Below are 14,672 nucleotides of genomic sequence, written 5' to 3'. Positions count from 1 at the left end.
TCTTACAAATAAGTGTTTAGTTATATCTAGATTGTTAAGAACAATTGAAGTTCTATTTTGAATTAACACATTATAAAATCATGCAAACTTTTGAAATGATTTTTATTTTATGTGGTATTAACATAGATGTCTTGGCATAAAGCCCCAATCACTCTGACTAGTAAAAATCTTTTCCTGATTAATCTTTTCTTAAAATTGTCCCTTCTTTGGGACTCAGAGTTCCCACCTTCTCCTGGTTGTCTCTCTCTCTCTCTCTCTCTCTCTCTCTCTCTCTCTCTCTCTCTCTCTCTCTCTCCCTTCTTGTTCCACTTCTGTGCCCCTGCCCATCACTTAGACACTGGTGTTCCTTAAGGTGCTATCCTGGGCTCTTTCTCTTTTTATCAGCATATCCTATGTCAGTATTATCATCTATTTCCATGGCATCAGCTTTCCAAATAAACTGAATAAGCTGATAAATCTTTAATCTGTATAAGTAGGCCAGATCTCGGTAAACTGGTGGTGTTCAGATTGCTTTCACTTTAACCTACAATAACAAAGGTTGTTCATTAGTTCACAATGTAATACTGTGATCACATTTTCACAAAGTATGTATTTTTTACATTGTGACCTAGGACAGTCACAATTAAGGATAAAGATGATCAGATAGAGATAGTAATAAAGAAAGAGAAATGATACTAGTTAGGATACAAGTTTTACTGCTCTAATAAATAGATCTCGAAATGCAATAGCTTAAATAAGAGAATTAATTTTTCCTTAAGTGAAAGTATAGGCTAGAATGGCCTTTGGATGATTTAGGGACTCAGTCTGTGTCATGCATGATATTCTGCCTTTCTCATCACATGGCTTCCATCTTATATAGACCATACAATAGAAGCTCTGACTACAGTGATCATGTCTACATTCCAGCCAGCGGTCAGGAAGAGGGAGTAGCACAGACTCTAAACCCTTCCTTTGTAAGTCATGAACTGAAGGCAGACTACATCACTTCCACTTACGCTCCACTCACCAGGACTTAGTCATATGCGATACCGACTTCCAGAAAGAAATGAATGTTTTTAGCTAGACAATGCCTAGCTTAAACTCAGGAGTTATACCATTAAAGATACAATTGGAGAAGGGGTAATAGGACACAATCAACAGTTTCTGCTGAAACTATGTGCAACAGATGTTTCCAAACTCACTGTTTCTGTTTGATACACTATATTTTCACTGTTTCTGTTTGATACACTATATTTTCTATTTTATTATATTATATTTTTTATTTGCATCCCTTGATTTATTCCTCTAATGTTTAGTGTCTCATTGCCAACTTAAACTTTGAATAAAAGTTGACATTTCTGCAGTGTGCAAAGTGAAAGAATTGCAGGAATACAATGAAAACATTAAACAATTAAAACATCAGAATATGTAAGAGGGTAATTTTAAACGTTTGATGAAAACTCATTTTCTGCTTGAATTTGAAAAGAAAAATTAATTGCCCCACTATTTTTTTTGTAAAACCTTGGTCATGACTCACTAAATCATGATATCATAACTCACTATGGATGGTGATCCATATTTGAAAAACATTGCTCTAAACCTACTATGTCAAATATAGTAACCAGTAGCCACATGAGCCAACTGAAAACTTGAAATGTGGCTAATCTAAATTGATAGGTGTTGTAAGCGCAGAATCCATACCAGATTTCAAAGACTTAGTACAAAAAAAATAATGTAAAGTATCTCATTAACAATTTTTACATTGCTTAAATGTTGAAATTATAAAATTTTAAATATACTGAGTTACATAAAGTATATTGTTAAAATTAATCTGTATTTTTATTTTTAATGTGACTACCAGAAAATGTAAATTTACATAGGTGACTCATATTGATTTCTATTAGACCTCACTGCTGTAAGCTCTAAATGCAAATGTTAAACTCTCTATGAATATTAATACTTGAATATCCCACAAGCACTTTCTAAAACTAGACTCTTTATCTTTCTAACCCTCAGCTCTCTGTCCTTCTCCCGTTCCCATCCTGTGTTTCCTGTTTCACTCAGTTAAAGGCAACACAATTCATTCAGTAACCAGACAGGAAAATTGAAAGACACATTGTCCTTTATCCATCACATTCATATATTCAGTGGACACTATCATTTTACCTCTTAAATATGATATACATCAACCTCTTTCCAAACTTATTATGAATACCCTAGTTCAAAACACCATCGTCTCTCACCTACATAATTGTACTAACTCCCATTCCATCTCCATGATTTTGCATGATACTAGCCCTACTAGGTACAATAAATACTTGTAGAACAACCAAATAGATGGATGATTGAATGGATGGATGAAATAGTTTATATGACTAAAGATTGGTAAGGACCAGCATATTTAGAAGTCAGTAACAAAAATGGTTTGTATAGTAGATGGTAAAGGCAACTGGGATTTCTGTTAGGCACAGTAGGTCAAAGCTTATTTATGAGGTCTGTCTATTTCTCCTTCCCTCTTCTCACTTTCTTAATACAGGAAAATATTTTCAGTTATCATTTTTCCAGGACCTAGCTCTCCACCTGCAATCCAGTAATATCCCTAAAGTCTAAAACCTATTAGTCTAATCCAGTATCATTTCCATAGAGGATTACTGAATTCTGAAACCACTTCAACATTTACGGTAGGCTCACAGACTTGCAGTAAAAATCTATTTTGAGCCTGTCCAGTACTGCTTAAATTGTAGCTTCCCTTACTAACTATTCATGCAAGAGATGTGAGAAAAGGCATAAAAGGTTTTGTGGAGGGGAGAGTAAGAGAGAAAAAGGTTTGAAAAAGCCGATTAGCTGCATTATAGTAAAACCCAGAGAAAGTGAGCATTTATGGGATATGGATTTTATCCCTCCAGGAATTCTATTTAGCTGGCTAGGAATTAACCTTGACTGTAATTAGGCCCCTGAGAGCAATGACCCTTCCAGAAAAGTTTAGAGACTTCTCCTTTGTTTCGACACATTGTGGGGGTGGAACTTCCTGTTTGCTCAGAGAGCAATATAAAACCCAGTTGCTCTGAAGACTGCTTTGGACCAGACCAACTGCAGGGAGTAGGGTACAATACAGTCTGGTCTCCTCTGGCCCCTTCACCCTGCAGCATGGGGAAGGACAAACTCCTTCATCCAAGTCTTTTTCTCCTCCTTCTGGTCTTTTTGCCTACAGATGCATCAGTCTCTGGAAAACCGTGAGTTTCACATAGAGCATAAACTTAGAGTCCTTTCCTTATTTTTTGCTGCTTTGAATTGGAATATTCTGTGCAGCAACCACTTTATATATCTGTTATAAACTCTTGCTTGATTCATTAATATGCAGTTTTAAGTGTTAAAAAAAAAAAAAGTCCTTTCCTCTATTTCAGGTTCTCCTCGGTATTATTCATTTCTCTTTCCTATAATACTATCAATTTCTTATCTCTGAGTTCTCTTCCAATAATGAGATTTCATAAGTCTGGTTTATTCATTTTTCACTTATTCTTACCCTTTTTTTTTTTTCCAATTCTCTAGATCTCTGAATTTCTAAATTCTCTGGGGATACAGAAGGACTATCTAAGGGGCGTTGGAAATTGATATGTTTAAAGGAATAAATTTTTAGTTCCTCACATTCATATTAACCTCCCTGAGGCCATCCTATTTATTTTTTCTTACCTCCCCTTTCTTAATTGCCCACCTTTCACTTAATAAAAGAAAGACAGATCTCTCCCTCAATCAGATATCACCATGGAGCATTGCCTTGGAGTATAAAAATCTTTAGGGTGCCAAAGAAAGGACAATTTGAAATACTGACATTGATGTTGAGAAAGCAAAGGGATTCTAAGGATGGGGGAGAAAATCCTTTTGCAGATCATTTGGTGACAGATTCTTTGTTTCAACAAAATTGATGGAAGATCTAAAGGAAATACCAGCTGATAGATAATTAGAAGTCATTCTTGGTAATAGGGCACTGGGTGACTTTTGGCATGTGATGCAGAGGTGTTACAAGAACTGATAATAATGATATAACTGTTTTATCTGTCATTCATTTACTTTTATGTGAATAATTTTTCATGTCACTTACATCTACACAAACCAAAAATAGCAACAGAATTAATGTTAGACCTTGTTTAATTCTTACAATAAGGAATATCTATCCATGGATATATAAAAACAATTCATCATTCTTTAAAAGTGTGCTTCAAAAGTATTCTGATTTTATATCTAATACGTATGAATTATAATTTGTAATATATTCATTTTGTTTTGATCACTTGTATATGAGTAAGACTTTTGAAAATAATTCAATCCAGAAGAAAATATTCAACATTTATAATGTTATAGTCACATTAAATTTGAGTTAAAATTAAATTTATATACCCACATATAATATTAGATATGTACCTTTATGTATATACTTGTTATTAAAGAAGGAAGAGTGATCCATAAAGTATTTTAAAGCATGAAAATCTTAGGATAAACTTCTGTGTGGTTAGTGGCATGGAAATTCAAGTTTAAGGAGAAAAAAAAGAAAAGATGTTAAATTACTGATCATTATGAAAAGAATATGTTAATGTATTTTAAAAAATAATTTCTATTGGATATCATATCGCTATGATATTTAAAATTCCATGGGAAACTTATACAAGAGTAATACAAGTTTTAACTTAAAATAGCATCATAAATAATATCTTTTGCTATTATTTATACTTGTGATAGGAAAAATAGATGTCTCCTTAAAACATGCAAGGAATACATACTGTCTAAAAATTATTTTGAGAGTTCTGTGAGCAAAAATGTTTGAAAACTACAGGTCAAAAGAATTATATATGAGGGTACTGGGAAAGTTTCTGTTTTGCTCATGAGTTACCAAGACCCAAAATTCAATCACTAGAAGGCCATTTTTGAGTGGAACTATTGTCTAGTCATGAGTTGAAAGGCAAATATTTAAAATGCAAACATCCAGGGTTAGGTAACACACAACGGTTTCAGTAGTTGCTTGTCACAACTGAGACTTTAAAATAATGATTCACTTGCTTTAAGCTTCAAATTGCACACCTGTAAAGTGGAAAACAAGTACTTGCCATACCATATTCACAGGGTTATTGAATATATAAATATACTCAATAAAAGTTCTGCAAATTGATTGGTTTCTGTAGTGTCCCACCTGAAAACTTGTTTGCTTTTTACAGGAATCCCAATGTAGAATAGACTTACAATATGAATAAATATAATTAGCATATTTTTAATTTGAGTTCAGATGCTTACATTTTTGGGGTTCCTTACAGTAAGGGATACCTACAAATTTTAACCTACTTAAGGCTTACTTCAAGCAAAATGTTCATTGCCATGGTACTCACGATGAACAGGGGAATAATTCTCATATGTGCCATTCAACAACAAAGATTAATTTTATACTCATCAATGTCTTCTCTTGGTATAGAACTAATGATAGTAACAGTAATTTTGAAGGAAAACAGTGCTGTTGATAACAATGCCTTTCCTCCTAAACTCTCCTCTAACTGGACTTCCCCATTTCCAGACAGTATATGGTGCTTGTCCCCTCTCTGCTCCACACTGAGACCCCTGAGAAGGGCTGCGTCCTTCTGAGCCATCTGAATGAGACGGTGACAGTAAGTGCTTCCTTGGAATCTCTCAGGGAGAATAGGAGCCTCTTCACTGACCTGGTGGCCAAGAAGGACTTATTCCACTGTGTCTCCTTCACTGTGAGTATGACTGACTTAATATACTTACTTCTGTTGGTCAGAGTCCTAGAGATCTAGAGTTCAGCCAAGATAAGGCTTTCAGAGGCTGGCAGGGACTTCAGGAAGGAATCTAAATGTAGCAACTAACTGTAGAAATTAAGAAGCAATGCATAAATTTCCAACCATGGGAAGCAAATATTTACAGCATATTAAAAATCAACTTAGAAATTAATAAAGAAAAACTATTATGTAGTCACACAATGGAATTAAACAGCATAAATGAATAAACTACTAATGCACGCACACACAAAATCAACTTAATGATCAAAGAAATTCCTATTAGCCACTAAAAGAAGCAATATGCACTAGACAAAGGGAAAATGTGACTTCTTAAAATTAAAATGGGAAGATATTAATAAAGCAAATTATGCCAATACTCAACATGAGCCTCAGTGGTGGGCTGACAGGAATACATCACCCCATACTCTCTAAGAGTGAAAGTTGTAGAAATTCTGATGATCCAATAACTCTTCAGTGTTACTCATATGTAAAATGCTTATAACCTGCAGCAATAAAATATTGTGATTTTCTTTCTCTTAACTTTAATATATGCTTCTACCATGCACTTTTAGCACATATGACTTGGGAAAGTTCAGTATGTAATTGAACTGAGACTGTATTGGCTGATGTATAAGGTGATGTGAGTCTCACGATTTTTCTGCTCTTACTGATGTATTTTCCTTCATCTTGTGTTCTCTCTTCCCATTTGTAAAATGACAGAAGTAACTCCTTTCCATGCCAATTTTCCCTGGTAAGAATGAGGGAGTGAGGTTAAGTAGGAGGGGCAAGATCTACAGGGAGGAGTGGAACAGGGGTGGGAAGGGAATGTGGAAGACTGAATGGATTCTCAGGATCTCTCCTGGGACCTGTATTTCAGGTCCCAAGATCTTCATCGAATGAAGAGGTAATGTTCCTCACTGTCCAAGTGAAAGGACCAACCCAAGAATTCAAGAGGCGGACCACAGTGGTGGTTAAAAACCAAGAGAGCCTGGTCTTTGTCCAGACAGACAAACCCATCTACAAACCAGGGCAGACAGGTAAAAAGAGGCCTACAGTTAGGCCAACTTCAAAAAGGAAAGATCTTCTTCTCCTGCCTATTCCCCAGTCAAAAGCCTTGTAATCCTTGTTCCGTAATAATTTGTCTTACCAACCTAGTTTAAGATTTCTGGGACTCATGAAAAATATTTCTGTTTCAGTGAAGTTTCGTGTTGTATCGTTGGATGAAAATTTTCACCCCCTGAATGAGTTGGTGAGTCCCTAATATCTATATAGAATCATTATTATCTGTATAAACAGGCTGGAAACCTGTTTCTAGCGTTGGGGGAGGACCGGGGAGAAGAAGAATCTGGTATTGATAACAGTACTTTGTGGCATTACAATACTGCAAGATCCTCATTTAAAACAGTATCACGGCAATAAAGTAGTTAATTCTCTCTATCTTGGTACTGGTACTTAGTCAGTTGTCACCCAATTAAATGTACTCTTTGGAAAGTTCTCAATTCGGCAAATTAGAAAGATATATTGAGTAATAGGCACACTAAACCATCAAACTATCAAATAACTTAAGTTCAAGTAACTTTTCAAAGATTTAGAATTTTGCAAAACACACCAAAACCTCTTCTATAAAGGAAGATGAGTGAAATCAATGTTTGTTTCTGCAGACTGACACTTGATATTTATGATAAGAAACAACTCTTTCAATTTCAATGGCTATATCTAACCAAAGTTTTAATTTTTCTTTTCCAAATCTATTCCTCCACTACATTTTCCTCTCTCAAAAAGGGGCAATATTTTTTCTTCTGGCTCCTAAAACAAAAGATTATGGCATAGTCCTCACTTGTTCTCTTTCTCTCACACCCACATCCACATCGTCAGACAATCATGTTAGATTAAAATGTATCCAGACTGTTTCTTACCACCTGCATACTACAGCCCTGTCCTGGTCAATATCCCCTCGTAAGATATTACAATAGCCTTGAAACTGGTCTCCTAGTTTCTACTTTCATTCCTCTATCTAAAAATCAAACACTTCATTGTTCACTCTATCAGCTTAATCCTGTTTTATTTTATCTTGATACTTACCCACTACCTGATAGATATAGATATATAGATAGATATAGATATATAGATACAGATGAAAATGGATATCAAATATATAGATATCTCAAACACATGTCAACTTATATATCTCAAATAAGTATACATCAAATATACATATCTCATGTATATTTCAAAGATGTGTGTATACATATATATACCTACCTGTATATTTCTTATGTATCCATTCCTATTAGAATGTAAACTCCATAAAAGCAGACATATTATTCTTTTGTGCATTGTTATATTCTCAGCACCTAAAGTGATACACAGCACATGGCAGGCACTCAATAAACAAATATTAATTTTTAAAAATTAATAAACATTGATAATAGAGGAGCTATTCCCTCCTTATTCTTGGAATTACCTAAGAATTCTGTGATGCATCTTAATATTTGGGTCTGAACACGGTTACTTATAGTTCCGTTAGTGTTTATTGCTCAACCTGTAGAATTTCATAGCAAAGGAATATTCTTCATGGGGATGCTGTAAGCGATTAAATAACGTTAGTAAATCCCATTCCTAATGAATGGCAGAACACATATGCACATATGCATTTGTTGCTCTGAGCCTAGTAAGTTCTTAACATTATTTGTTAATTGCTTATAATAGATTAATAAAAAGTTGTGTAAAACTTAACCTGGAATTTGTGTGTGTGTGTGTGTTTACTACAGATAGTTATTCTACATAAAGCTGTCTTGCTTATAAATCAGAACTGAGAATATTTGAGAACAATTCTAAACTCCTTCTTTCTCTTCTGTCTTTCAGATTCCACTAGTATACATTGAGGTAAGCAATATGAAACATTCCAAAAGTTGATGTAAAGTAATACATTTAAGGAAAATGTTCTTATTTGAGTGGTTCTTACAATACCCAGAAACTTGTCATTAAAGGAGAAGCTTTCAAATTCATATAGTGCTAAATGGTTCTACTCATCTCCCCTCCCCACCGCTCATCATCACCATCTCATTTTTCCTCATTGTAGATGATATAAGAGTTTCCATAGATTTCCTTTATTTTCTTTAATGCTCCAGGCTCTTTTGTAAGTTACAATTAATGTATCCATAGGACCCCAAAGGAAACCGCATCACACAATGGCAGAAACTCAAGTTAGAGAGTGGCCTCAATCAATTGACCTTTCCCCTCTCATCAGAGCCATTTCAGGGCTCCTATAAAGTGGTGGTACAGAAGGAATCAGGTGGAAGGACAGAGCACCCCTTCACCGTGGAGGAATTTGGTATGGATTATGAAACATGATGAACGATTTTTCTTTGTATTTAAACATCTGAGGCCTAGAATTTGAACTTATTTGGAGTCCTTTCATTTCCCATGGGTGAAATTAAGTTTGGAGTAGAACCAATTACATCTAACTCCAATGAGGACCATCAGTGATTTGTGAATGGGACTTCAAATAACTTATTTTCATAGCAATTTTTAATCACCAAAAAATGTAAAATATCTTTGTTCCAGTGGAGTCTCCTGTAATTCATTAAGGTTACAGTGATTTATCATAGTCCTTCAACCAGAATCTCCATTTGAGAGCAAGGTGGATATATTAGAGAAGAGAGCTACCTTTTCAGCAGCCTAAAATGTTATTGGGAAATTGTTACAGAGAACCTGAAAATACTAATTCCCCTAAATTGGAAAATCAATCACTAACTTCCTTTCTCTCCAATCAACAGTGCTTCCCAAGTTTGAAGTCCAAGTAAGAATGCCAAAGATAATTACTATCTTGGACGAAGCAGTGAATGTGTCAGTGTGTGGCCTGTGAGTTTATACTTTTTTAAACTTTTTTGAGGGGAATTACTTTAAGAAGACTCACCAGTTGGGATATGTTAGCTAGTTTTTCTAGGAGCAGTGGCAACACAAATAATTTAAATACATGAGAACACCCCATTTCTAGACCTCTCCTCGCCTGTGGCTTTCCTACATTTCCTTCTTATTTTCTTACACGTCCTTACCAAGCATTATTGTAACTACTATAGTACAGGCAACTGTTCCTAGAGAAGCTATGCTACTAGGATTGTGAAAGTAATAAAGCTGCGTGTGTTCGCCATACTCGAACACACATACAAATGAGATAGGCTTGAAGGGTAGTGACTTTCCCTTCACCGGGTTGTAGAAGAAATTCAGTCACCACCAGATTTTTTACCTGACCTTGCATATGTGGTGGAAAAATAGCTTAGATTCAGAATCTATAGAGACAGACATATTACCAAAATCTCATCTAACACATCTGTCTACCTAAGGAATGTTACATACCTCTCTGCACTGCCATTTTTACTGATGAAACTGGACAAGATCTCTCAGTATGGTCCTTTCCAATCTTGAAAATTCGTGTTTCCAGGATCTTATCTTCCCATCTCCAGTAGCCCAGCAGCAGCACTAGCAGAAAGAGCAGAGAGTGATGAAACCAGTCCTGCCTGAACACCACATATGTAATGCACCCACTATTTAGCTGGATCCCTGCCCTAGCACTGTCTCAGAGTAATGGCCACCAAGTTCCTGGTCCCACATAACTGGTGAGCCAATACTCTGGCAAATAGGGATATAGAGGAAGGAAGGAAATAGAGAAGGAAACAAATATCCTGGAAAACACAGCAATTACCAATGACATATTTATGGCACAATCATATATTTGTAAAAAGTAAACAAGTAAAATTCTATATAAATAGAGATGTCTACACATGGGGAGAGGATGATGGAAAGAGAGATGCCATCATATTAATAATTTGTATTCGTAGGTAGAATTGAGGGTGTTTGTTTCTTTGTTTTGTTGGTGTTGTTTTTTTCTCTTAAGAAAAGGTATAGCTTTGGTAAAACAAAAGATAGTTTTTAAGATGAAACTGAAAATTAAAAATTAAAAAAAGACATGAGGAAAGAAGACTGTAGTAAATTTCAGCATGTTGCACTGGAAAATTCTAAAAGAGAAGTGTCATTACTTAACTGTGTTCAACAGTTTGAGCCCTGCAGATGGGGAAGTATAGATTAGAGGGATGTACAGAGCGTAAATATACTGTGGCTAAAAGAGGACTATAAATAGGTAAAAAATGGGGATATTCAGTGTCTTCTTTGATTCATTTGACAATGTTCTTATGACAGATACACATATGGGAAGCCAGTCCCAGGACATGTGACTATGAGCATGTGCAGAAAGTATAATAATCCTTCTCGTTGCTTTGGTAAAGAGTCACAGGCTTTGTGTGAAAACTTCAGTCAGCAGGTAGGTGGAAAACTCTTTCTTTTAGCAACTTACAACCAAGGCATTGTTAATAAGCAGTGAGTTACAACATGGTACTAACTAATTCAGGAAGAGAGCAATCTATAAGAGAATTCTATGCTAGCTATAGTAGTTTTCAAAAACTCAGCAACTTAGTACCACAGGAATTATTTATTTCTTGTAATTGTCCATTGTGTGCATTCTTGGTGCACCAAGCATGCAAAATGATGGAAATTGAACCAACCCCAATACCTGGCATCCAAAGCCACCTTCAGAGGGAAAAACATACCTCTTAACCACCTTGGCTGGGAGGATTGTCAGTTTTGCTCTTTCAATGAGCAAAAAGTTGTCACATATGGCCCCACCTAGATACCAGGGAAGTAGGAAACACAGTCCCTAGATGGGTGGCCACTTCCCAGCCACAGCTATATACTAAGGGAGGAGAGCCAGACTTTAGTGAAGAGTTAGCTGCCTGTTAAAGATTACTGTAAAATTTTTAGGGCATTTCTATCTCATTCACTGTAGGAATTATCAGCTACTAAAGAATATACTAGTCAACTACAAACCAGATACTGTTGTGAAATATAATAATAATCCCTAGAGAATGGTATTGTCTTCTTATCATAGGAAATACCTAAGTTATGTTACCCCCCACCAAATCCCATCAGATTAACTGACCACTGATTTGTCTAGTATTATGTTTTTGCATTTTATTTTATCCCCTCCTAGCTAAACAGCCAGGGCTGTTTCTCTCAGCAAGTAAATACCAAGGTCTTCCAGATGAAGAGAGAAGGGTATAAAATGGAACTTGAAGTGGAGGCCAAAATCCGAGAAGAAGGAACAGGTTTGTGTACCACATGGGTGTGGGGGTAAAAAAGTGGGCATTTATTTCCTTTGCCAAAGTATAAGTTGAAAGGGAGGTAGTATAAGAAGTTCAGGAAGATCATCCTTCCAAAAAAGAACTTTTTCCTTCTTCTTTTTCAGAGGTGGAATTAACCGGAAGAGGGTCCAGTGAAATAACAAGAACTATAACCAAACTCTCATTCGTGAAAGTGGACCCACACTTTAGACGAGGGATCCCCTTCTTTGGGCAGGTGGAGTATTTTTCAGCTCACAAATCAAACTGTGCATCATTACCTAATAAGCGCAACATATTCTGGTAAAACTATACCTGATTTTTGTTACCAGTTGATTAATATAACCAAAAATATAAAACCACATGAAAATAAATCTGTTCCTCTGAAAATTTATATATAAAATCTATAAAATTATTCTAAAGTACTAGCAAAATTAAAAGGTTTTTCTTTTCCTTTTTCACTTTTGGAACAGCACTATGTGATGTCATTCAAACTCCTTTCCATGATTTACCAGGCAGTCTCAGATTCTTATATTTTCTCACAAGAATCTCAGAATTCATGGTAGCCACTCACATTAACCTTCTAACAGTAACTTTGCATGGAATTGAGTGGGTAGGCGGCTTTAATTTTTATTTTGAAGCATAAAAGTTTCTGCTGTACTTAGTGTTTCTTTCAGGGGTGTTATAGTTACATTACTTTTTCTGTAACAGCAAGCATTCTTTTTAAAACTAGTACACATAGGGGTAAAATACTGCTATTTAAGGTTCCCAGCTTTTTAAAGTATAAAGTTTCTCACAGATATACAAAAAACAATTCTATTTTTCCATTACAAGCAAATGTGCAAATGGATCTTTCTGACTCCAGAAGTCTGAGATAAAAGTTGTATGTAACTTAATGTGTAATTACTGTGTATCATGTTCTTAATGGAAATAAGATTTAAACTTGGAGAGTGTAAAAGACAGAGGGACTAGACTTGACAAAGGAATGTTGGAGTAAATTTTAAAATATTTTGATTATGTTATGACAGCACACATATTCAGAAACTTTGGTCAGTTCCTAAAATGCAAGTATAGTCTGTGTTTTTCAATTCTTCAGAGGTATTATTGTACATTTTTGATACTTCAATCCTGTTAAATAACTACCCCATTAGTTATAAGACTCTCACCAAAAGAGAATGAATCAGAATTTCGTGTTTATCCTTCTCTTTGTATATACAGCTGACAGTTTGTTGGCAAACTCAGATTTTTGTTAATCAATTACAAATACTGATTCAAGTTTGCTTCTATGCTTCTTTCTACCATAAATAGCTTATACTGAAAAAGTATCGCTATCATTACCGTCTGAACTGGACTACTCATCTGCTGACTTTAATATTAGCAATAATTTTACTTTAGGCCTTTATTTAATACTGTATGCTTCTCAATTTTACATTTTTCACATGGGAAATTCCTCATAAAATCTGCCTGCCTTCCAAAAAGTTGAAAATTTAGGTTGAAAAGCAGATATCGTATATAAAACAAGTAGACAAGTACCCAGGGCAATGTGCTAATTGCTTACTTGTACGATTATACTTCAGAACACTAATCCATAGAAAGGTAGTTGTCTCCCACACAGTAAGAGGAGCTTAATTAAATTTGGCTAGTGTGTTAAATTTTTCATTACTACATAACTCTTGTGCTCTGTGACTCTCCAATGGTACACAGCATTTCCAAAATATCTACAAAATACATTTTTCGGGTCACCTGGATTATCAGCTCCATCACTCTTTATCCCTTTACACTGTTTCATTTTTCTTCTTAGGACCGACTGCTACTAAATAAGTATATATTATTTATGCATTTACTTAGTATCTGTCTCTTGCTAGACTCTAAGTTCAATGATGGGAAGAACTTTGTGTTGTTCAGTGCTAGAGCCCCAATGCTTGGAGTCATGTTCAACATATAGGATGCACTCAATAAATAAATATTTCTGATAAAATAAAAATGTTTGGTACCTATTGGGTATTAGCCATATAACTGATCGATCATTTTTAATCTTCAGGTGCGCCTAGTGGATGGGAAAGGTGTCCCCATGCCAAATAAACTTATTTACATCACAGCAAGTGAAGCAAACTATGATTCCAATGCTACTACTGATGGGCATGGCCTGGTGCAGTTCTCCATCAACACCACCACCGTCACGGACACCTCCCTCACCATCAGAGTAAGTTCGCAAAGAAGTTACCAATGACATGAAGTAGCCTTGGAAAAATGGTTGCAACCTAACCGTGATGCAATTTCCAACTTGTTTTTAGTCCAATAGAGAGGGAAAAACTAGAAATTAGAAACCAATTTAACCAATTGACTAAAAAGGAGTCAATATAGTTTTGAGATTAAGTGTGGGTTCTACTTGTGCATTATTGCTGGGAATATCAAATGGTGCAACTGCTATAGAAAACAGGATGGCAGTTCCTCAAAAAAATTAAAACTAGAACTACCATATGATCCAGTAAACCCACTTCTGGGAATAGAGCCAAAAGAATTGAAAGCAGGGTCTCAAAGGGATATTTGCACACCCATGTTCATAGTAGCACTATTTGCAATAGCCACAAAGTGGAAGCTACCCAATTATCTATGAACACATAAATGGATAAAGAAAATGTGGTATATGCATATAATTGAATAGTATTCAGCTTTAGGAAAGAAGGAAATCCTGTCACATACTATAACATGGCTGAACCTTGATGACATTATGCTAAGT

At 35.3% G+C, this 14,672-nt stretch overlaps 1 protein-coding gene across 3 annotated transcripts in view; it reads left to right on the top strand.

The window, feature by feature from the left end:
* The first annotated feature begins 3,043 nt into the window (after positions 1–3,043).
* A2M (alpha-2-macroglobulin) overlaps positions 3,044–14,672 on the top strand; it is a 35,874-nt gene continuing 24,245 nt past the window's right edge. For 2 of the 3 annotated variants that reach the window (XR_013994071.1, XM_081060782.1), the window contains exons 1-11: positions 3,059–3,212; positions 5,537–5,720; positions 6,637–6,796; positions 6,956–7,008; positions 8,625–8,645; positions 8,925–9,093; positions 9,539–9,623; positions 10,959–11,079; positions 11,806–11,920; positions 12,061–12,170; positions 13,974–14,135. Coding sequence is in view for 2 of the 3 variants with exons in the window: in XM_081060782.1 (XP_080916908.1) it covers positions 3,127–3,212; positions 5,537–5,720; positions 6,637–6,796; positions 6,956–7,008; positions 8,625–8,645; positions 8,925–9,093; positions 9,539–9,623; positions 10,959–11,079; positions 11,806–11,920; positions 12,061–12,170; positions 13,974–14,135 (1,266 nt within the window). In the remaining variant the exon portion in view is untranslated. Of the gene's footprint in view, positions 3,213–5,536; positions 5,721–6,636; positions 6,797–6,955; positions 7,009–8,624; positions 8,646–8,924; positions 9,094–9,538; positions 9,624–10,958; positions 11,080–11,805; positions 11,921–12,060; positions 12,171–13,973; positions 14,136–14,672 lie in introns of all 3 variants that reach the window. The other variant, XM_081060783.1, reaches the window with a different exon arrangement.

The sequence above is a fragment of the Rhinolophus hipposideros genome (genome assembly GCF_964194185.1).
Source record: "Rhinolophus hipposideros genome assembly, chromosome: 9".
NCBI lineage: Eukaryota > Metazoa > Chordata > Mammalia > Chiroptera > Rhinolophidae > Rhinolophus > Rhinolophus hipposideros.
Note: the sequence above shows the minus strand (reverse complement) of the source record. Positions and strands in the feature narration are given on the sequence as shown.